The 22814-nt window shown below is 49.4% G+C and overlaps 1 protein-coding gene and 1 long non-coding RNA gene across 3 annotated transcripts in view; one reads left to right on the top strand and one right to left on the bottom strand.

Annotated features, from left to right (window-relative positions):
* The window catches only part of BMERB1 (bMERB domain containing 1), a 105639-nt gene that overhangs the window by 60923 nt on the left and 21902 nt on the right, over positions 1-22814 (top strand). The window contains exon 2 of the mRNA XM_032328288.1: positions 4799-4922. Within this exon, the coding sequence (XP_032184179.1) occupies positions 4799-4922 (124 nt within the window). The remainder of the gene's footprint in view (positions 1-4798; positions 4923-22814) is intronic.
* Positions 1-22814, bottom strand: part of LOC116581207 — a 29172-nt gene that overhangs the window by 3416 nt on the left and 2942 nt on the right. For both annotated transcript variants that reach the window (XR_004281953.1, XR_004281952.1), the window contains exons 3-6: positions 11631-11876; positions 7556-7729; positions 2399-2527; positions 1146-1257 (exon numbers count right to left, since the gene is read on the bottom strand). This is a non-coding gene — a long non-coding RNA (uncharacterized LOC116581207). The remainder of the gene's footprint in view (positions 1-1145; positions 1258-2398; positions 2528-7555; positions 7730-11630; positions 11877-22814) is intronic.

Genomic DNA, 22814 nt, shown 5'->3' with positions numbered 1-22814 from the left:
CCAGTCAAGTCTGAATGTTCCTCTCAGCACCTGGAGACTGGCTGAGCCATTTCCTCCATCCTCCCTGGAGGAGGGAGGTAAAATGCCAATCCATGGGGTGTGAGTAAGTCTTTGTCCCACATTTTGCCCCGGGGTACGTGGCCATTTTCAACCTCTGTCCATGGAAATCAGACTGCGCATCTGAACCGCAAGTGAGAAATGAGGATACTTATCTCTGCGGGGTGGTTAATGACACACTTTCCCAACCACAAATGTCTTTAGCCCTGGCCCAGAGGCTATATGATGTGCTTGAGAGAGAGAGAGAGAGAGATTGAGCCCTGGGTTTGCATTCTGTCTCTGCAATGTTCTGATTGTGTGATGTTGGCCAAGTCCCTTCCTTCTCGAAGCCTCTGATTCATCAGGTATAAAATAGGGATGGAGTGAGATCATATAAAGCCTCAGCACAGCATAGAACATGGTAGCTACTGGAAAAGGCAGGAAGAGATGCTAAGAGGTAAAGAACTCATTCAAGGTCACGCAGCTACCACTGGCCTCAGACCACGGATCTCTACCTCTGCCCCTCCTCCTGGCTGCTTCCTGGCATCCCGGCTGCTTCCAGCGAGGGCTGCCTCCAGGAGCAGTGATCAAGGCTCCCCAAGAGGGGACGTGGCCTTCAGGGAACTTGCAAGCCCATGGCCGTTCATCCCTGTGCTGGGTTAAATAGTGCCCTCCCCCAATTCACATCCGCCCAGAACCTCAGAATGTGACCTTATTTGAAAATAGGGTCTTTACAGAAAAAGACCCAGAAGGACATGCAGAGCCACAGGGAAGATGGCCCGTGAACATGGAAGGCAGAGGTTACAGCAATCCTGCCACAGGCCACGGATGGCCAGGGGCTACCAGGGTCTGGAAGCGGCAGGGAGGGACCCTCGGCAGAGCCTTTGAAGAGAACACAGCCCTGCTGACACCTTGATTTGGGACTTCTGGCCTCCAGGACTCAGAAAAAATAAATTCCCGTTGCTTTGAGCCAACCAAATTTTGTTGATCTGTTCCAGCAGCCCTGGGAAACTAAGACACTGACCTTGACTCTAAGATGAGGATGGGCAGCAGGAGGTGGTCTTAAAACATCTGCTTGCACAAAGGGCAGCGGTGATGGGGTGAAGTACCTGCGTTTTGGAGGTAGATGAGGGCTCGGCTCCTTCCCTTGCCAGCTCTGAGCCTTTGTTTCCCTCTTTGTTCCACAGAGAACATCTTGATCCTGCTGGTGTATGGTGAGGACTAAAAGAGGGGAGGGCAGGGCAGAGCGGGCTGGTGGTGATGGCCAAGGGCATGGTAACCACACATGGAGGCTGACCGGCCTCCGTTAATTCCATCCTCGCAACTGCCCTCTGGTGTCCTCACATGACACAGGAGGAAACTGAGTCACGAGATGTCAACTAACTCTCCAGGGCCACACAGGGAGTGAGGGGGCAGAGCTAGGACTCAAAACCGAGCCACCCGACTCCTGAATGCACTCCCGCCCCACCCCTGGTCCCTATAACCCTCTATTGCCCTGTGCCCAGAGTCCATGCTCCTTCAACCTGGGCCTCCAGCCTGGCTGGAGCTGGGCACACAGTGATGCTCAATTAACCTTACTGCTTTTATCCTGTGTCTTCCCTCTTCCCTCTTTCCTCAGGTCGGCCCTCAGTGCCCCAGCCCCGGAAGCCATCCAGTCTCGGGGAGGGGTGGCCACAGTAAGTCCCCAGATCTGATTCCGGGAGCCTTGAGATCCTGACTCAGCATGTCACATGGACAACTCCTAAAATTCCTCCTTGGACATCTGGGACAGCTCCTCTGATCCCCTTCCTTCTCCCTCTTCTTTCTGACTCTTACCCCTTTCATTCTCCCTGTCTCCACTTCCACCCCCGTTTCCACCCCCAGCCCAGCCTGACCGCAGGCTCGTCTTCAGGACATGCCATGCTTGGAGGGCTGTGGGAGGGCCTAGAGAATAGCCCCGATTTAGCATGTCCTCCATCTGCCCACCTCCCCACCACCCATCTAGACACTCGGCCCTCCTCCTGGCTCAACACCGCGCCTTGTCCATGCTGGAAAACCCGGGAGTTCTCAGAAAGTATAAAGAGAAGCAGATGTTCCTCTGAGGGGCCGAGCCAAGTGGAGACAGGATCTCCAGCGGGCCTAGGGTGGCCATACCACAGTTTTTTTTGCCCTGACTCATTTCTTGGTCTTGCCCCTTGGTTTCTCTCTTACAAATTACAAAATACCTCCGAGAGCATTGGGGAGGTCATTTGTTTCAAGGTCAGAATCACTGGTAGGTCATGGCCTTCCTCCTGCTTCCTCAGCAAGACGGAGAGTTCTGAGGGGTGGAGGGGAGGCTTATGGAACAGACATGTTAGGGGGCACATGAGGGAAGGCAATTTACCCCAAACCTGGTATCCAGTGGAGAACCGAGGGTCAGGAGTTTCCCACAGATGAGAAAGCAGCCGCGTGGGCTTCTGGCAGTGGGCAACGGTTCGAGATCCAAGCTGGAAATACTCAACTTAAGGGAAATCTGCAAATCACAAATCCCCAGGCCCTAGGTCAGGGGTCCAGATCAGGGGTCAGGGCTTCAGGTTGTAGGAGGGAGACAGGTAGAGAGAGGGCAGCTTTCCAAACCATCGACTTGGAGGTAAGGACAAAGACAGACACCAGGCAGCAGAAGGTGCTGGGCGTAGAAGGAAAGAGAAAGATGTGGGTCATGTGCAGTCGGCCTCCGTTAGAGCAACGTTATGTCCCCCTCTCTATCTGTTCTTCTCTGTGAAAGATCTTGGGATACTGCAGCCTTTAAAACCAGCCATTCACACCGGCAACGTGGCCTAAAGTCACCCCCGAGATGCACGCAAGGACTGAGCGTTGAGGATGCTCGTCACAGGGCTGATTATGGTGGGGGAAATGGAAAACAACCTAAACGTCCGGGGGCTGGTGGAGTGATTCACGATACAGCCACAAATAGAAGACCACGCCACCTTTCCCACTGCTGCGGGGGGGGGGGGGGGGGGGGCCCATCCAAGGATGCGGGGAAATGCTCCCGATAGGTTATGTGAAAAGAACAGGTAATAAAGTGTGAGCCCCTAGCTTTCTATGGAACTGGACCTGGGTAATGGTGGAAATATAGGTGTACAAGGGTGTGGGTGTCTGTGGACATTTTTAACTACTCTAACATTGTAGCATACATTTTTCCAGTTTTCTTTTTTTTTTAAAAGTTATGGCTGTCGGGGCGTCTGGGTGGCTCAGTCGGTTGAGCGTCTGCCTTCAGCTCAGGCCAGGGTCCCAGGGTCCTGGGAGCGAGCTCCGCATCAGGCTCCCTGCTCCGCGGGAAGGGAGACCATGAGATCATGACCTCAGCTGCTTCTCTCCCTCTCCTTTCCACTCATGCTCTCTCATAACACTATCTCGGTCTCTCTCTCAAATAAAAAAAATAAAATCTTTTTAAAAAAGATTTTTTACTCCGTATTGCAAGTTTGTACCCTTAAGAAATCTCCCCCCGCCATACCCTTAAGAAATATTAAACTACGTCAATTTTATCCGCCCTCCCATCCCCTGGTAACCACCGTTTTACTGTTTTCTACAAGTCTGACTTTTTAGCTTCCACAGGTAAGCAGAGCCATACAGTACTTGTCTTTGTCTCCCTTTCCTCACTTAGCATAAGGTGTTCAAGATCCATCCATGTTGTCCCAAAGGATATCCTCCTTCCTCGTGGCTGAGTACTATTCCATTTGGAAACTTCATTTGTAATGAAGTGCAAATGTAATGAAATGCAAAATTCATTTGCGATGAAATTCCGTTTTGTTCCACATGAAAGCATGTAAAAAACCCAGATGTATTACCCTAAATATGCATACCGCATATATAATATACAATCATCTAGTTATTCTAATCATATAAATTATCATATATAGTTATATGATATATAGTTATTCTAATATACAGTTATTCTAATCATATAAATTATCATATATACGGGCGCCTGGGTGGCTCAGTGGGTTAAAGCCTCTGCCTTCAGCTCAGGTCCTGATCTCAGGGTCCTGGGATCGAGCCCCGCATCGGGCTCTCTGCTCAGCAGGGAGCCTGCTTCCCCCACCCCCCGTCTGTCTCTCTGCCTACTTGTGATCTCTGTCTGTCAAATAAATAAAATCTTTTAAAAAATAAAATAAATTATCATATATATGTACATATATATATATGGGAAGAATGTACATCAAATAAATATGAGGCAGGAAGAATTTCCATCAACATGTAGATTGTGGTTCTCTCTGGGGTTCTCTTAGTGGGGGTATGGATGACTTTTTCCTTCATTCCTTTATTTTGCCTAACTGTATGACCTGAATTTTCTACAACAAACTCGTATTCTTCCTATTACTATTCCTTACCTTACTTAGTATTCCTGTAAGATACTAGTATTGCTGTAAAAGAATGATAATAAAATGATTTTCTGCCTGAAGCTGCCCTTGGCCTTGAAGCTGGGACAAGGGACAAAGAGAGGCTCAGGAGCTGGGACCAGGCAGGGACCGTAAAGCCACACAGATACCCGCGAGCAGGTTTGGCGAGCCCATCTGAGCCTCCTCGTGCCATCCTAACAGGATTCCCATGGAAAGCGTGTTTTCTGGTTTCCAAAGGTTTGACTCCTAAATGCACAGGTGTGGCTCAGAGGGCCATCTGGATGCCCTCGGGGTGCGCCCAGGGAGCTGGGGCAAGGCTGCTCCCTGGACCGCGGACAAGGATGGTCCTCAGAAACCGGGTGGCCTTGGGTTCTTGACACCCACGTTTCGTGTCTCCTGCGCAGATCAGCTGGACATCATCTCCATGGCAGAGACAACCATGATGCCCGAGGAGATAGAGCTGGAGATGGCGAAAATTCAGCGCCTCCGGGAAGTCTTGGTCCGCCGGGAGTCTGAGCTCAGGTTTATGTGAGTGCCTCGGGGAGGTGGCCGAGAAAAGGAAGTGGCGGGGAGGGGAGGACCCTCAGAGAAGCTACCGGGGCCAGGCGCTGGGATAAAGGCTTCATGTATATGTAACTGCCTAGAGGAATGGGTATCAGAGTCTTCCATTTTATGACTGATTGATTGATGATTTACCTGGGGCGGGGGGGTTGAACATGAGCGGGGAGGGGCAGAGGGAGAAAGAGGGAGAGTCTTAAGCAGTCTTGGTGCTGAGCGCAAAGCCCAGTGCAGGGCTCCATCTCACAACCCTGAGATCATGACCTGAGCTGAAACCAAGAGCTGGAGGCTCAACCGACCAGACCCACCCACGTGCCCCAAAGAGCCTTCATTTTTAAACAAGACCTTGAAGTTGGGATTGAATTCAAGCCAGTCTGACTCAAAGACTCCAAGAGCCCAAGCTGCTTCTATGTTTGTTTCTGAGAAGAGAAAAGGGAAGAGAGATAGGCAGACACGGGGACCCAGTGGTGGTACGAGTGTCGGTGTCGTTAAGAGCACAGCCTCTGGGTTCAGAGAGTTAAAAGATCCAAGAAAGTTGGGAGAGTTTGGGGCAGGTTCTCTCTGAGCTTCATTTCCCTGACTTGTGAAATGGGGGAAAATGATAATACCTCTCCTGGGGTCACCGGCACTGGAAAAAGCAGCAGCATCACACCTTCTGGGTGGGCGCTGGAAGGTACATATTCCATTCTTTCTTTCACTGATTTCACTGAGGCCCGTTATGCAATAAAAATACGAATAAAAAACACCTTCCCTTTGATCTGGGGATAAGCAAAACTAATACATACATGAATGTGGAGAAACAATCCCTTCCTCCTCGTGGGTTTTCTGTTTTTTGGTGTTGGGGGTTTTTTGGGTTTTCGTTTTTCAAAAGAACTTGAGGAAGGATTGGTTGTGTGGGAGAAGCATTGACTAAGACCAGGTGTTTGACTAAGTCAGTGATTCCAACCCCCAAGATAGCCAGGACCGGGCAGGAGTTTCAGGTGCCTGTGGATCACCCAAGTACAGAGGAGTGGCGGAAAGTTCTGGGTCTTTGCGCGGTTCACCACGGAACTAGACACAGATTCTCGGGGACAGCCCTCAGAGAGGCAAGTAATGGGTCGAGTCACCCCATGGAAACGAGTAGAGAGAAACAGCCAGGATCCACACATAGGATGGAGCAATGCTGACATCTCCGTGCAGACCCTCCTTCTGGATGGACTCCGGGCAAAGGGAAAACCCAAGACGTATGGAATGGTTGATAGTTCAGGGGCAGCAAGAGAGTTGGGGATAATCACAGTCTCTAAATAATACAGGTGTGCCTTAGAGGTATTGTGGGTTCGGTTCCGGGTCCCTGCAGTCAAGCAGAACTCGCTATAAAGTGAGTCAGGTGAGTTTTTTGGCAGACAGTGAAGTCTGCTGCATGGATGGATTCTTCTTTTCATGAACAATTTCTCTGCTGCCTGTGATGCTCCTTGAAGGCATTTCGCCCACAGCAGAACTTCTCCAAACCGGAGTCAGTCCTCCCGACCCTATCTTTGCTCGTCCGCGAGAAGCAGATCCTCATCTGTTGAAAGTTTTATCAAGACATGGTAGCAGTGCAGTCCTGTCCTACGGCTCCACTTCTCATTCCAGTTTTCTTGCTAGTACAGCCACATCTGCACCGACTTCTTCCACCGAAGCCCGGAACCTTCCATTTGTAAAAAACGCGGGATCTCGAGGTGTGCCGGTACATGCAAATTAAGTCTTTCTTCCTCCTTTCTACCTTTAATCCCCATTCATAAAAATGACCTATGCTAATAGTAATGGTCTTTATTAATTCTGACGGATAGTTTTATGACTGTTCTTCTATTACTTAACATATAACCTTTAATTGGGGCACCTGGGTGGCCCAGTCAGTTAAGCATCCACCTTTGGCTCAGGTCATGACCTCAGAGTCCTGGAATTGAGCCCAATATTGGCTGCCCTGCTCAGCGGGGAGTGTGATTCTGCCCCCCCACCTCAAATAAATAAAATCTTAAAAAAAAAAAAAAAAAAAAAGATTCTGTCTCTCCCTCTACCAATTTCTGCTCTCAGGTGAGCTCTCTGTCTTAAAAAAAAAAATAAAAAAAAGAAAAGAAGACAGAGAACCTCTGAGTTCCCTTCAGGCCCCCGGGTGCTCAAGAGGGAGCAAAGGTTGCTCTTGGGACTGCAGGAATAATGGCCGTCACTTTGCATTTACTGACCTTTGCATCCCGTGTGGGTGTGCGCATGCTCACTATCCCCAGCATCCGGCCCAAGCCTGGCACGTGAGCACGCAATGACAAGAACGACTGGCGTGTAGGGTCCAGCTCTGGGCCAGGCATGGCCTGACATTCTTGACTCACTGAAGTTCCCCATCGTGCCCACCTAGGGATAAATTGAGAACAGCTAGGCTCACCACGGTACCACCCATGCCTCAGTAGATACTGGAATAAACCAAGTTATTCAGTGTAGTCAGGACCTAAGAGGGGGCTCAGTGCCATTCTCCAGGGGAGGGACCCGCTCCCGGGCCCCCAGGGAATGGGGAGACTTGTTAGGAGCCTGTAGACAATAGTGGGATCTACTGAACAGCTCCCCCACCAGGCCCAGCCTGGAAGTGTACCCACCTTATCAATCTCCGAGATGTGCGATGGACCCAGGCACCACAGGATGGAGATCACTGCCCACTCAGACCTGAACAGGGCTAGCAGGCCAGGTGGGGGCCATTCTTGAATTCGGTTTCCTGTCTCTTTCTCGGAGCCAGGCCTTCACACAGCTATAGGGCTCCTATTCTCCCGTCCCTATTAGAAAAGAGAAAATCGGAGGTTAAAAAATTTGCCCACGGTTGCATTAGCTAATCAGAAGCTGAGCTAGGAGTCAGTGATCCCAGAGTATCGATTCAGTGAGTGAATGAGAGAAGGGAGGAAGGGGGGTGGGGAGGAAGGATGGAAATTCTTTACGGAGTATACACCACAAGGGTAGGAACCTTTTCATCTTCCTCACTGTTCTATCTTCCCAGCCTCTTGACTAGGGCTTAGCACTTATTAGGGCAATTAATATTTGCAGAATATGCACATTCCATCCTTTCCCAACAACTTCCCTACACACACACACACACACACACATATGAGGGCCCCTGGCACAGTGTAAGAGGGAAACAGAATTTCAGACCATACTAAGCATTTTCAGGCTCAGGCGGGGAAGCTCTGAGTGATAGGAAGGTGACAGCCGTTGACTGAAACTGTCCCAAGGATTGTAGCTGTAATAACCAGGATGAGATTGGTTTTGTCACACCTGCTCCAAAGTAATCAAGTTAATACCCATCAGCTCCTATGGAGACCATGGGAGTGAGTCAGACCACATTTCACGGTTGCCAGTGTCTTCTCACTTTTACTGTCTCCCGCTGTATTGATTGTTTTATGAATGGGCCCAATGGCTGCTGCCCCAACATCCCCAATGTTTAACATTTTTCTTTCATGGACTTCCATGTTCTTGTCTTGCTGGTTCAACCTCTCTTCTTGCCAGGATGGTGAGGAAGTAGAAGAGTGAGATTCACCTAATCCTCGGGGAACTAGCATGGATTCAGGAGAAGTAGAGTCAGGGGTTGTCCTGGCTCTCCTGTGTCTTCAGTGGATGACCTTGGGCACATGACAGAGCATAGAAGAACTGCTGTTTACTCTTTATTCCCTCTCTCCTTTGCCCAGCCCTTCTAGAATGTGAGGACAAACTCCTCGTTGGACGCCCACAATCCCACAATTGTGCAATCCCACGTTGGGTTTTGTCTTGTTCCGCCATCTTGAATTAAGTGTGGTAGAAATGGAAAGGATTTTACTGAGGGAGGCTCAGTGAACCGGACTCCATCAGAACTTTTCCACACTCTTTCTCTGGAGAGAAGCAATTTATTTGGAACCCAAAATGATGAGCTCTAACTTAGATAGATGGCCAGGTTTGCAAGTCAACCTCCCAGGAATTCTTGGCAGTGCTCTACAAGGTTCTCAGGGGGCACAGCAGTCAACGTTCAGTGAGCCCTTCCAGCGGGCCAGCCCTGAGCACACGTGATCACACCATCTATGAAAAGTACCTACTAATGAAAGGACGAATCAGGGCAACCCCCTGTTTTTTTTTTTTAAAAGATTTTATTTATTTTATTTATTTGTCAGAAAGAGAGAGAGAGAGAGAGAGCACACAAGCAGGTAGAGAGGCAGGCAGAGGTGGAAGAGAAGCAGGCTCCCTGCCCAGCAAGGAGCCCGATGCAGAACTCGATCCCAGGATGCTGGGATCATGACCTGAGCCGAAGGCAGCAGCTTAACCCACTGAGTCATCCAGGCTCCCTAGGGCAACCCCCTATTCGCCTTGACTAAGAGCCACAAGGTCAGGCTTGGGGAAGGGCTATGAGTGGACCTTGGGGGGCAACTTATCTTCTCCATCTTCCTCAGCTTCTCCTCTGGTTTACAGATTGCTACATGGCAGCTGGAGCTCTCCCACGTGAAGTGTGGTGATTTTATGGGCTTCATGTGAATGAGTCAGTAAAGCCCTCCGTATCACAAACACACCCCTGTAATAAGTACCAAATGTCCGGGAGGTAAAGCCTGGAGTCCGTTTTGTTCTCTCCGTGATCCTCCGTAACCCACCTCCCATCCCTCTGTCCCTCTGCCGCTGCCCTGGGTCCCTACCACTCCCTCTCGCCTGTCCCACCTGGACTATCGCCAAGCTCAGACTCCTTTTCTCACCTTTAATTCCAGGCACTGAATCACACCATTAGCTTTTCCTAACTCAGCAGCCCGTGCTCGCCTGCCTGGGCTCTCCTGCCGTCTCCGAACAATCCCAGCCCTGCCGTTTCTCTGGGCTTCAGATAATTAAGAATCTTACGCCTCTGAGCAGGGGCAGGGGGTGGTTATCTTCATTTTACACCCGCTTGCCGGATTTTCATAAAAGGGATAGCGTGCTCTGTCTCTCGGCTTGCCCTGGGCAGTGGCGGGTTTTAATCAGGGAGTGTCAGCCCCGCAGTGGGGAGGGAAGGCGGGCTTGTGCAGGATGGATTTCAGGGGCATAGCACTCACTTTCTGCTGTTTCCAGAGTCACGGCCTGAACCCCAGTCACTTGGTTTCATTAAGTAGTATCAGCATGGTGGAGAGGTCAAGCCCTAGGATCCAGATGGCAGGGAGTCCAGTGGGTAGGATAGAAGGTGCATGGGTTGTGAACAGCAGCGTTCCGAGTACTTGCTAGGCTGAACAGCATTCTAAATATTTCATGTGCATTGACTCATTTAATCCTCACTATAACTATAGAGGTAGGCAGCAGCCACGTCCCACCCCGCTACTTCTCATCTTATAGAGGACGTGGAAACTAGTGCACAGAGAGGTCGCGTAACTTGCCTGGGGTTGCCCAGCATTCATTAAGTAGCAGATACTGGTTTCTCCCAAGTATTCTAGGTCCAGCGTCCATCCCAACCACCATGCTATGGGGGTCTCTCAACTGACTTTGAACCCCAGTTTCTTTCTTTTTTCTCCTTTAAAGATTTTATTTATTTATTTGACAGAGAAAGATCACAAGTAGGCAGAGAGGCAGGCAGAGAGAGAAAGAGGAGGAAGTAGGTTCCCTGCTGAGCAGAGAGCCTGATGTGGGGCTCGATCCCAGGATCCTGGGATCATGACCTGAGCCGAAGGCAGAGGCTTTAACCCACTGAGCCACCCAGGCGCCCCTGAACCCCAGTTTCGACTTGTAACCAACCGTGTGGCCCTGGAGCAGATTTTTAGCTGTGTTTCAGCTTCAGTTTCTCCCTCTGTACAGTGGGGCATCTACGCTTTTCTGGCAGCAAGGCAGCCGGAGATGGAAAGAGAGGACGCGTCTGAAAGTAGGTGGCTTTTCCTCCTAAGGAAATAAGCAAATCCTCCCTTTCACTGTTAACGCCATGCTTTGAAGGATCACAGGAGATCAGGGTGCTGAGTCATCCCCAGAGAACACCCAGAACACGCTCCTCTCCCCGGGAAGCTGGAGAGCGGCTCTCTACCAGTAAGACCAGCTCCACCCCGGGGCCTTGACTTTATTATCACCCGTGTTATTTTTAAAAATGTTTTATACACCTGCATTGGTGTTTTGTTTTTGTTTTTGTTTTTTTTTTTTTTGGTCTTCAACGAGCTGGCGATTCTCAAGTCCGTTAGGAAGAGCTTCAAGCCAAGGGCAAAACGAAGCCTGTGCGTTTATGTAACTTGACACATCTTAGCCACGTTCGGGAATTCTGCCTCACGCCCGTTGCACTCTGGGTTTTAAATAGCATCCTCTAAGAACAGGTCACTGTTGACAGAGCCACTGTAGGTATCAGGTGGGAAGAGATGCTCTCAATGCAGAAGATCTGAAAAGCTTTTTTTTTTTTTGGACAAAATGTGCACAGATTTGAGGAGTTCGGGGTGGGGGGGAAGGAAAGAGGGAGGGGTAGGGAAACGGAGGGAGAAGGAGAGAGGATGGAGGACATTGCAGGCTGGACCTCTGAGTGGAAAGATCCTCCTGAAGTTCTAAGCATGCCAGGAGGTAGGGATGGGCGTGGGAAACTGGGCTGATCAAATGGAGAAAGATTATGTCCCCCACTCGACAAGTGTCTGCTGTTCCAAGTTGCCTTTTGCAGTCAGAACACACTTCAGGAAAGGAAACTCTTCTCCCTGGGAACTCAAGACGGTCTTACCATCCAGGACTTGGTTCTCTTACCTCCGAGGATCTGAGCGTCCTGTGTGCTGGTGAGCTGGGAGGGAGATCACAACAGTAGGCTCTTGTGATGGCGAAGTTTATGTGTCAGCTTGACTGGGGCTGTGGGGTCGCCAGGCATTTGGTTTTACGTTATTCTGGGGAGTCCATGCGGGGAGTTCTGGGTGAGACGAGACATTTGGATCAGTGGACGGAGTAAAGCAGATTTCCTTTCCCGGAGCGGGTGGCCTCGTGCAACCCACTGAAGGCCTGAAAAGAACAAAAAGGCTGAGAAAGCGGGAAATTTGCCTGCTTTCTGCTGCGATATTGATCTTTTCCTCCCTGTGGACTTGAACTGAAAAATCAACTCTTCTCGGGGCTTGAGCCTGCCAGCTTTTGGCCGGGAGCTATACCATCAGTGCTCCTGCTTCTCCAGGTGACTGACGATAGATCTTGGGACTTCTCAGCCTTGATGATCAAGTGAGCCCCTTCCTTATAATGAAATAATCAATCGCTCAATCAGTCAATCAAATCTCCTATTGCTTCTGTTCCATGGGAGAATCCTGACTACCACAGCCCTGTTTATTCTCAGAAACTTCCATCTGGATGCTTTCTCTGGATAGCAAAGACCTAGGAAGTTGGCAAAGGCTCATTAAGATGAAGGGATATTGGCTCTAGCACTTTGTAGAACAATCTGGAATTACCTAGTAAAAATGAGCATGTACTTACTCCACAACCAGTAGTTTCTCCGTTGGGGATACCCTGGAGCGGCTCTGTTATGACTGGGCAAGCCCAAGCTCCATGTGGCTATTTCAATTTAAATTCATGGAAATAAAATAAAAAGTATAGTCCTTCATTAGTGCAACTACATTTCAAGGGCTCGTTCATCGACTAAGCCTAATGGCTGTTCTGTTGGAAAGCATCCGCACTGTTGTACATTTCCATCAATCTAGTACTGCCCTAAAGAAACTCTCAGACTGACTCGCTCTCGGACACTCTCTCTCGGTGACCGAGCCACCCAGGCACCCCTACCTGTCCCTTTTTAAATGAAAAATGCTAAGAAACGGAAGCAAGTTTATGATCTTTGATATCTTTGCATCAATGTCTCAGATACATCGGACCCAGTATGTCCAGGTCCAAACTCTTGATCCCCGCGCCATCCCCCAGGCCTGTCCCCACCAAGCACAGCTCTGCAAGCGGCCCGGTACCACCATCTACCACGGAAATGTCAAATGCTGAAGTCAGACATCATTCTTGACTCCTTCTAATTTGCCGCCTTGCGTATTCAATCCATTCCCAAACTGAGTCCATTTTACCCCCTAAAGTAGTTTTAAAATCTGTCCACTTTCCTCCTCCGTCATCACGGCCAACACCCAAGTGCACATTCCCACCTGCGTCCCTGATCTCAAGAACCTCCCAGCCTTCTACCCAGCTGCCCTCCGGACCAGGGTACCACAGCCAGAGGGAGACTTTGGAAATGCAAATCAGACCACGCTCCCAGTTTTAAACACTTTCCAGAATGTGTTAGTGTGATCAAGCCTACCTGATACCGCCAGGTCCATTCCTGTCTCTTCTGCTTTCTGTTCAACCTTCATCGTTCCTTCGCCCCAGCCCCTACCCCTGATCTGCACCCCACGCCCACTCCACGCCCTTTCCTGCCACTGAGGCCATTTTCCATGCTGTTCGCTCTGCCTGGACCCCTTCTCCCACCATCCTCTTTGCCTGGTTGACTTTCCCTCTCCCTCCAGAGCTCAGATCCAGAGAAGGGAAGCCTTCCCAGGACTTCCCGGTCTGTGTCCAGTGTTATCCCCCAACCACCTTCCTTTTCTTAGAAGACTTTCCCTCCACTTAGACCTCCGTGCATTGGCATGAGTATGTGCTCACTGTCCTTCTCCTCCCAGACACTGGCCTTGCTGAGAACAGAGGCTGATCTGTTTTCACTCCCAGCACGTGCCCAAACTCAGAGCAGGTGCACAGTGAATACTTACATCATCGATGAACAAGAGCTCATCTTCCCGCTTCTCCTAGTGCCTGACCCATTGCAAGGGCTCCCCTGGGGCTGGCAAGACCAGGTAGTGAGAGGGGCCTGGCCCTGTGAGGGTTAGACAGATGGTGGATCTAGTTCATAGCATTCCAGCGGAATGACAGCATGACACACAACTTGCTGTGTAGACACTTTGCAAAGTGTATGAGTTTCCCATGGCTGCTGTAACAAAGTCCCACAGAGTTGGTGTCTTAAAATAACACACATATATGCTCTTACACTTCTGGAGACCAGAGGTCTGAAATCGGCATCACCGGGCTGAAATCAAGCGTCTGCAGGACGACGCTTCTCCTGGAGGCTGCAGGGGAGAATCTTTTTCCTCGTGTTTTCCGGTTTCTAGAGCTGCGTTTCTCACAGTCCTTGGCTGGTGGGCCCTTCTGCCCCCGACAAAGCCAGCAGAAGGGAATCTTTAAATCTCTCTCTGTTGACATCATCCCATCTCCTCCCTCTTGTCCACCCAAATCTCACTCTGTCTCCCTCTTATGAGGCTGCTTGTGAGTACATTTAGGACCCGCCCGAATAACCCAGGGAAATCTCTCCATCTCAAGATCCTTAATGTAATTCTACCCGCAACGTCCCTCATATTCCTAGCTTCCAGGGATTAGGCCATCATATCTCTGAGGGACATTATCCAGCAGGCCACATTAGGAGAGACAGATAGCAAATGGCACTGGGGCTCAGCATCGAGCTGGAGTCTCAGCGTGGCCACGATGGTGACAGATAGGGCCGTGGCTGAGCTGAGCAGAGGGGAAGGCATGGAGAATGTACATTGCTTGATCTTATGCTAAATTCTCATTATTTTTTGAAATCTCCCAAAGAGGGGGCATCTTATGAGACAGAGAGAGGGAGAGGGAGCGCCTTGGTAATGCACACACGGCGGCCTGACAATTAAGGGTTTTCTCACGCTCACTGCGTGTTTCTGGAGCAGTGCTGATTTGAATGGCAGCAGAACTTGAGAAGGGCTCGGCAGTATCTCTTGATGATCTCAGCGGAGGGTTCAGCTTTTCCTTAGCGCGTATGGAATCAGATAACGCTGGACTGGGCTGGCTTCATTTCCACATTGTCTCTTCGCATGAGAGCCAGCCCTCCCTTGATATTTCCCAGGCAGGATGCTCACAGAGAAAAGGAAGGACGGAAGGTACAAACGGCTTAGAGGGTGTGCCGTCCATGAGCTTTGCTGGCCCCCATCCTCCAAGAAATGTAAATATCCTGATTTACATCTTTCACTTTATTTAATTGGCTGCTATTCATTGAATGATCAGATACGTGGATTTTTTTTTTCCTTCTGGAATTTTGACCCACTCTAGGTCTTTCTTTCCTCCATCCCCTAAAATCCTCAGGTGTTTTGAATTATATGAAGTCAATCCAAGACATTCCTAGTTGGGGTTCTGCCAGTGGGAAGGAAGCCTGTGTTGTCACTTCTGGGTGTCCTCATCTTGGACAGCATGGCCTTCTGATCAAGAGAGAGACCTATACTTGCTCTAGGTTAGATTATACGTACGTTGGAACTCTAGCTCTGCCATTTACAGGCTGTTTAGTCTTGGTCAAATATTTAACCTCTCTGAGCCCCAGCGGTCTCACCTGTCAAATGGCAATGGCTCCAACATTGCACAGGGTGGTTATGGGGAGTAAAGGAAGTCATTTATACATGAAGTGCCCGGACCAGTGCCTGCCACAATGTAAGTACTCAGGAAATGTTACTTCCCTTTGCTTCCGGAAGAAATCGAGTTTGGAAAAGAACAGATGCCTTTGTAAGAGCAGACGTTGGGCCTGCACTCTTGGTTACTAGTTGTACAGTTATTTATCTTGAATAGGGGGCACGGGAGAAGGGAGGGAGATTGGAAGGTAGACTGAAGCTCTCCTCCATGACAAGGAATTTCAGACTGGAGAGAAGGCTCAGGGGCACTTGAGATGTGTCTCGAGACAACTGAAGGACTGCCTGGTAGAAGAGGGAGTCTGTTTCTTCTTTGTGCAACCGGGACCAAACACAGATGTCGCTGGCGAATCAGGTTACCATCTCAGCCTGAGAGAGGGCACCCCAAACACTTGGAGCTGTAAAAAGTGGGAGACTTGGGAGATCTTGAGTTTCCACACCTGGGGATGTTCAAGTGTTGATTTATTCCTTCCTTCATGCAGCCGGCATCTATGATATTACCATGGGTCAGGTCCTGGGAACGTGGGAATGAACAGTGTAGATGAGAGCTCTGTCTTAATGCCATCTGGGGGAGGACATTAAAAAATGCATGGCTCCTGGGAAGGATACGGAAGCTTCAGATGGGTGATGGAGAGGAGGGACGTGAGTGCCAGGATACTCTGCTCAATTCTTAAGGTCTCTGTCTCTCCTTACACCCCTCTGCAGGCCAGAGCTGACTGGTCCAGACTGACTCAGAGTCTCTCTCCTTGGGATACAGGGAGACTGGGCCAGTTCGGTGATGGATCTGCAAACCAAAGTCAGTGGATGAGCACAGAAAGCCTGTCTTTGGGAAGGAAGGAGAATAGCACAGCTGCCTCAGAGTGGCAAACAAGAGACACTGTCGTCTCGGAAAGCAGAGAACGATCTCGGCTATGACATTCCCATTCCAGTCCCCAAGCAGCTCAGCTGAACTGGGCCTTTCTATAGGATGTTGTATCTTCTTACCCCCTGGGTGTCTGCTGTCCGGACCCTTGGAGAAAGGCCTCACACTTGTGTGGCCGCAGCCTGGGGAAACCCCAAATCTTCCGCTGTGCTGTTAGTGAATTTCAGGGTTTCCCTGCTCAGCTTTTCTCTGCCCCCAGGCTTGGTTCCCTGCATCCTGGAACCCCATCCGCGTGGGTAGGTGACTTGGATGCTTCACCAGTTTCCATAACGACAGAACAGGACAAAGCCCTATGCTACTTCCACAGGTCATTCGAGGAGTTGTCTAACTAAACATCCAGAAAGGGCTTGCACTGAGCCCTTCACAGCTATTTAAAAACCCAGCTTGACATTCTCAGCTAATGGGCTCCTTTTAGGCATCTTGTACCAAGCGGTTGCTTTTTCCTGGCCCTTCTCTACTTCCAGGGCCCTGGCTCATCCACCTAGCTCAGACCTCTCCATTCCCAGGAAGACAACTTCCCCTTCCTGTCTTTTTTTTTTTTTTTAAAGATTTTATTTATTTATTTGACAGGCAGAGATCACAAGTAGGTAGAGAAGCAGGCAGAGAGAAAAGAGGAAGCAGGTTCCCCGCTGAGCAGAGAGCCTGATATGGGGCTTGATCCCAGGACCCAGGGACCATGACCTGAGCTGAAGGCAGAGGCTTTAACCCACTGAGCCACGCAGGTGCCCTTTTTTTTTTTTTTTTTTTTTTTTTTTAAGATATGTTTCAGGGAGGGACAGAGGGAGAGAGAGAATCTCAAGCTGACTCCATGCCGAGCACAGAGCCTGATATCAAGGACCTGGGCCAAAACCAAGAGTCAGATGCTCAATTGACTGAGCCACCCAGGTGCACCCTCCCTTTCAGTCTCACGCAGAGAAACTTCACCTGCTTCCAAAAAGCCATTGTGCCAAAAGACACCTAGGCTCTTGGACACATTACCCCAGCTGTTTGTCAAGTTAAGATTCTGAGCAAAAACTCTTTCTTCCCCAAGATAAATCTGGGCACCAGCTGTCAAAGTGATAACATTTCTCCCCATTTTTTTTTGGTTAAACTATCTTTCATCAGATGAGCTTGAGACGATTTCTGTTCCTTCTAGCCCATGCTGGGAGGGTCTGTCGAAACCATAGCTCAGTGAGGAACCCCAGAATCCCATTCCTTGTCTGTATCCGGGTTAAAGGTGGGAGATCCGAGAGGCAGACAGGAAGTGCAGTATTGATTCACTGAGGGCCGCCATGTTTGGATGAGGAGGCAATCAGATAGAGAAGGCATGGAGGTTCCGGCTCCTCCTGACTTTCGCCGACTTCCCAACCAGCTTGTCATCCCCAGGGCTGGCCCTGCTGACCAACAGCAGTCCTCCATCTCTTAGACCCTTGGAAGCCAAAACAACAGCCTCCCAAAGACCCCTCCACCTGCCTTCCCTCTACAGCCCAACCTTGATGGCTGTATGTACCTGGCTTCTCATACGGCTGGTGACTCCTCTGGTCTTCCGCCACCCCTCCCAGACCTGCGTGTCCCCAACTCTTCCCACGATGGTGAGAAGTCCAGTTCCTACCGTGTATCCCTTGCCCCATAATTCATGGTGGTTCTGCTTTCCCGAAGGAGCCCTGACTGACACACATCCAGAGCCTTTCCAGAAGAAACTCATCTTCTTATTTTCTTTTCCTAATTTTTTTCTTGATGAGAATTGGCCTCAGTCTGAAAGTGTAAAATCTGCCCAGCGTTAGCGTGGCTCCTGGAACGGCAGTAGGTACCTCTCTTTCCAGTTGCTTCTAACCGTGATCAGAATCAGAATGAAATGTATGTTTGTGGTCTCGCGTGGCTCATGAAAATCCCAAAGCCATCTGTTGTCTTCATCCTCGTGTCCGTTATCGAAATACACTGATTAGGCCTTTAATTGAACCTGGTGCCGTATTTATCGAGAAACTCACAACAATTAGCTTTCTAAAAGCTTATCACCAGAACCCGAATATATAATCATTCAGCGACAGTCACTTTCAACTCACTCCATGGCCTACCTGTGTTTGCCCTCGAAAAACCAAGACACAGTCTCCTTTTTTTCTTTTTTTTAAAAATTTTTTCAAGAGATCAAGTGAGCGAGCTGAGAGCTGGCAGAGGGGGAATTTCTGAGCTTCTTCACCAAACTGCAGAGGGATTTGGGGGATCAGAATAGAATAGGATCAATGTGGATTCTGGAGCTGGGTGGTGCAGGGAGTCACTCCCAGCCTTACCACGGACGGACTGCGGAAACTTTAAGCTTTGAGTCCCTCATCTGTAAAACCGGTACAAATATAATTCACAACCTTTGGAATGAAGAATAAATGAATGAATGTGCATAAAGAACTAGTATAGAGCCCAGCTCCTGTAAGCACTTCCGATGTAGTCATGAGAAAGCTTATCCATGCCTTCTGTGACCCCAGGAGGGAGTTGAGGACCTCGAGTTGGGCCGGAGACAGAAATAGTGCAATTATAAAATGAGGTCTGAATTTCACTTTGAAAGCAGCACTTTAGAAAATGCCTGAATAAGGGGTGCCTGGGTGGCTCAGTGGGTTGAGCCGCTGCCTTCGGCTCAGGTCGTGATCTCGGGGTCCTGGGATCGAGTCCCGCGTCGGGCTCTCTGCTCTGTGGGGAGCCTGCTTCCTTCTCTCTCTCTGCCTGCCTCTCTGTCTACTTGTGATCTCTCTTTGTCAAATAAATAAATAAAATCTTTAAAAAAAAAAAAAAAGAAAGAAAATGCCTGAATAAGCTAACATTTTGGCTTCCCGTGAGGTTTCCCCAGATAGAGCTTGGTGAGCTGGACCAGGTTATGAAAAGGGACCTCTGCACCCTCCTTCCCCCGGCAGAGGGTGATTATCCGCTGTCGCTCCTTGTCTCCAGGTGCTGGTGCTGCCTCTTAGACCCGCTAGGACTGGCCTTTCGGATTCTGGGGGGGGGAAATTCCACCTGCTGCTAGGACAATTTAGAGAGGATATGTCTCAGGCTGTGATGATCTCGGATTAAATTCAGGGAGACTTGCCCAGGGCATCATTAACTGCCTGGAGGAGTCAGTCCTCCAGCCATCTGTCGTCTGCCATCTCTCTGTCTGGTTTTTCCTTTGGTCACATTGAGCCATCTTGAGAAACTTGGAGAGGACCTCTCCTCTTGCTGCGTTGGCACGGTGAATGAGAAACACAGCGTGGTCAGGGGTTCAGTGTTGGGGCTGAACCAGCACCAGACTTAGAGATGGTACCTGGGTTGAGATCTTGGCTGTGGGACCAAGTGCTGCTGGGGAATGTGACGTCGTCAGCAACCGCTAGAGGAAGCCTACTGGAGCGATCGAAGGTCAAGAACTTTGTTTGGGTAAGAGCTGATACCCCAGCGGAGCCAGTTACCTGCTCTGTGATCTTGCGAAATTTGCTTACCTTCTCTGTAACTCTTTGGTTCAGTGTTTGATGTTTTTGAGCAAATACACATCCTTCTTCCATACCAACTTTCTGATTCTCTGACCCCAGCGGAATATCCAACCATTTAATTCAATTTTGACACCACCTACCTGGAGTTAGGGTCGGATGCCACAAGTTAAAGGGCTCATTCCCTGCCAAGACTGCACTCACTTCAGATGCTGGTCACAACTCCCGGGCATACCTACACTTCTGTCCAGCCAACTACAATTTTGGGGTTCCCACATCCCTCCCCCTAGATTGGATAATTCGCTAAATTGGCTCAGAAAATTTAGGAAAGCATTTTTGCTTGTGTTGACTGGTGTATTTTGAAGGCTACAACTCGGGAACAGCCAAATGGAAGAGAGGCGTGGGGCACAAGACAGGGATGGTGGGGTGATGCCGAGCTTCCATACCCTTTCCAGGCACACTAGCCTGCCCAGCCCATGTGTGTCCACCAAGCCAGAAACTCCCTGAATCTCACTGTTCAAGCGTTTTTATAACTCAGTCTGCATTCCTTTCCTCTCTCTCTTCCGAGGCTGGGGAGGGAAGGAGGGACTGAAAACTCCCACCTTCTAATCACAGGTTTGGTCTTTCTGGTAGACCAGCCCCTACATGACACTAACGTGTAGTTCCACTCTGATCACCTCATTGGCAGGAACTCGGGCGTTTGTTCTCAAGGGGATCATTAGGAATGACAAAAGACACTCCTTTCCCTTGGGAAATTCCACCCAGGGTTTTAAGAGTTCTGTGCTAGTAGCTAAGGACAAAGACCAAATATATTTTATGACAGTTCCACTGGGATACTTCCCAGACCCACAAGTGGAGGCCTGAAACTACACAGACCACCAAACTCTACATGTATACCATGCTTTTTCTTAAGACATACATACCTATGAGAAAGGTTCATTTATAAATTAGGCACGGTAAGAGATTAACAGTAGCTAACAATAAAACAGAACAATTATTAACAATACAGTGTATAAAAGATATGTGAATGTGGCCTCCCTACATCTTGGAGCTGACCCTTTGAAGGCATTTGAAGAGGCTCCTGATGGCAGGGATGGGACAAAGGACGGGGGTCCTGGGGCAGAACGGGACAAGCTGGCGTGTCTGTGGAGCACTTCTAGTCAGTGTGTTGTAGTGACGTTTGTCAGGGCTCCGGAGTCAGACTGCCTCCTTGCAAATCTTGCCTTCGTCCTTTGTCAGCTGTGTGATATTGGACAATTTACTCAATCTCTCTGAGCCTTCTATAAAGTTAAGAATGATAATACCTGCCCTATAGATTAAATGAGACAGTGCGGGTCCAGTTCCAGACCGGGGTCCGTGCTCAGGTGAAGGCTAGGGGCTGTTAGTACTAGACGTGCTAGTAGGTTTGGCAGAGGAGCTGGTGCACGGGTGGGACCTCAGCAGATAGCCGAGAAAGGACTGCGCAGGAGGGCCCCAGCGCCACCCAGAGGGGGGTCAAGAATAGAATATTGATACCCGAATGCAAAGCAGGGTATGTAATTGGATTTCTCTGCGGGGGGGGGGGGGTGTGACTCACCCCCTTTGATAAATGCTGTTGCCCTCCTGAGGTCTCTATCATGCGATTTGGAAAATTTTCCACCTGCACTCGCGGTCTCGAGGTCTCATTTTAATAAAACTCCAGGACTGTGTGTACTCTGGGCCCGCCTGCCCGCCTACTTTTCTTGATCACAGGCTGACTGCCATGTGTCAGGCACAGGTGACGTTCGAGAAGCACGGAGGGAGGAGGCAGGGTGCTTTAAAGGGTGCACATGGGCGATTTAGGGAGAAACACAAGTGCCCAGGTGATTATCGGGGGTGGGGGGAGGGGAGGTGGATGGACGGTGGTAGGACATGGGGTCTTGGCAATGAGAGTGTAAGAGCACCTGACCAAGCCCGGAGGCATTGGCAAGGCCGTCTTGGGGGCTGCTTAAAAATTAGTCTGAGGTGAAGGTGCTCTGATCCCAGCAAGACTTGAAGGGAGAATGGGCTTGAAGACTGCCAGTCAGGATTCGCACAGACCTGCAGGTGGACTGCTAGCCCCAAATGGGCTCTCCCTGGCTACAGAGGAGGCCAAAGAGATAAAAGGCCATAGAGGGGTTTCTTCTGTGGTTACAGTGACCCAAGGCTGGCAGGGTTTGGCTCTGCAGAAAGTGGTGTCCCGTGGTAATTTTAAAACAAAAACAAAATGTCTTAAAAAAAAATTTATCTACTTATTTGAGAGAGAGAGAGAGAGAGCACAGCAGGAGGGGCAGAGAGAGAAAGAAAGAATCTCAAGCTGACTCCACACTGAGCATGGACCCCCGTGCAGGGCTCGATCCCATGACCCTGAGATCATGACCTGAGCCAGAATCAAGAGTCGGCTGCTTAACCAATCGGGCCACCCTGACCCCGCAAAACACAAAACGCTTTAGAAGTCATCAAGATACCATACCAAGCGTCTTTTCCAATCACAGTGGCTTCAGATAATACATGCATATGGTGAAAAAAAGAATTAAAATGCAGAGAAGCAAATGAAAGAAATAAAGTTTCCTTCAAAATCATCATCGTAGCATTTTGAATGGAATTTATGCATCGGTACTGTGCAAAATTGGATCCTAACCTTTGTGAACCATTTTTATATGGTTTATTCTCTGATATCAATCACATCTCTCCTGAGCGCCATTTTTAATGCCTGTGTTATGAATTCCATCATGCATACATCCCATATGTAAGTCAGCAGTCTGCTATTATCGGTGGATACTTAGGTTGCTTTTTGTTTTTCGTGATTGCAAATAAGGCTGTCCTGCACATAATCACTGCTAAGTTTTCATGGTACCCTTTAAACGACCTCTTTAGGGGTGCCTGGGTGGGTCAGTGGGTTAAGCCTCTGCCTTCAGCTCAGGTCATGATCCCAGGGTCCTGGGATTGAGCCCCGCATCTGGCTCTCTGCTCAGCAGAGAGCCTGCTTCCCCCTCTCTGCCGGCTTCTCTGCCTCCTTGTGATCTCTCTCTCTCTGTCAAATAAATGAATAAAATCTTAAAAACAAACAAACAAACAAACAAACAAATGAATTCTTTAGGATGAAACCTTAGAAATGGAATCAGTGGGCTCAAGAGTTTAATTGTTTTCAAAGCCCTTGACGCAG

Source organism: Mustela erminea, chromosome 20, assembly GCF_009829155.1.
Source record: "Mustela erminea isolate mMusErm1 chromosome 20, mMusErm1.Pri, whole genome shotgun sequence".
In the NCBI taxonomy this organism is placed as follows: Eukaryota; Metazoa; Chordata; class Mammalia; order Carnivora; family Mustelidae; genus Mustela; species Mustela erminea.
Note: the sequence above shows the minus strand (reverse complement) of the source record. Positions and strands in the feature narration are given on the sequence as shown.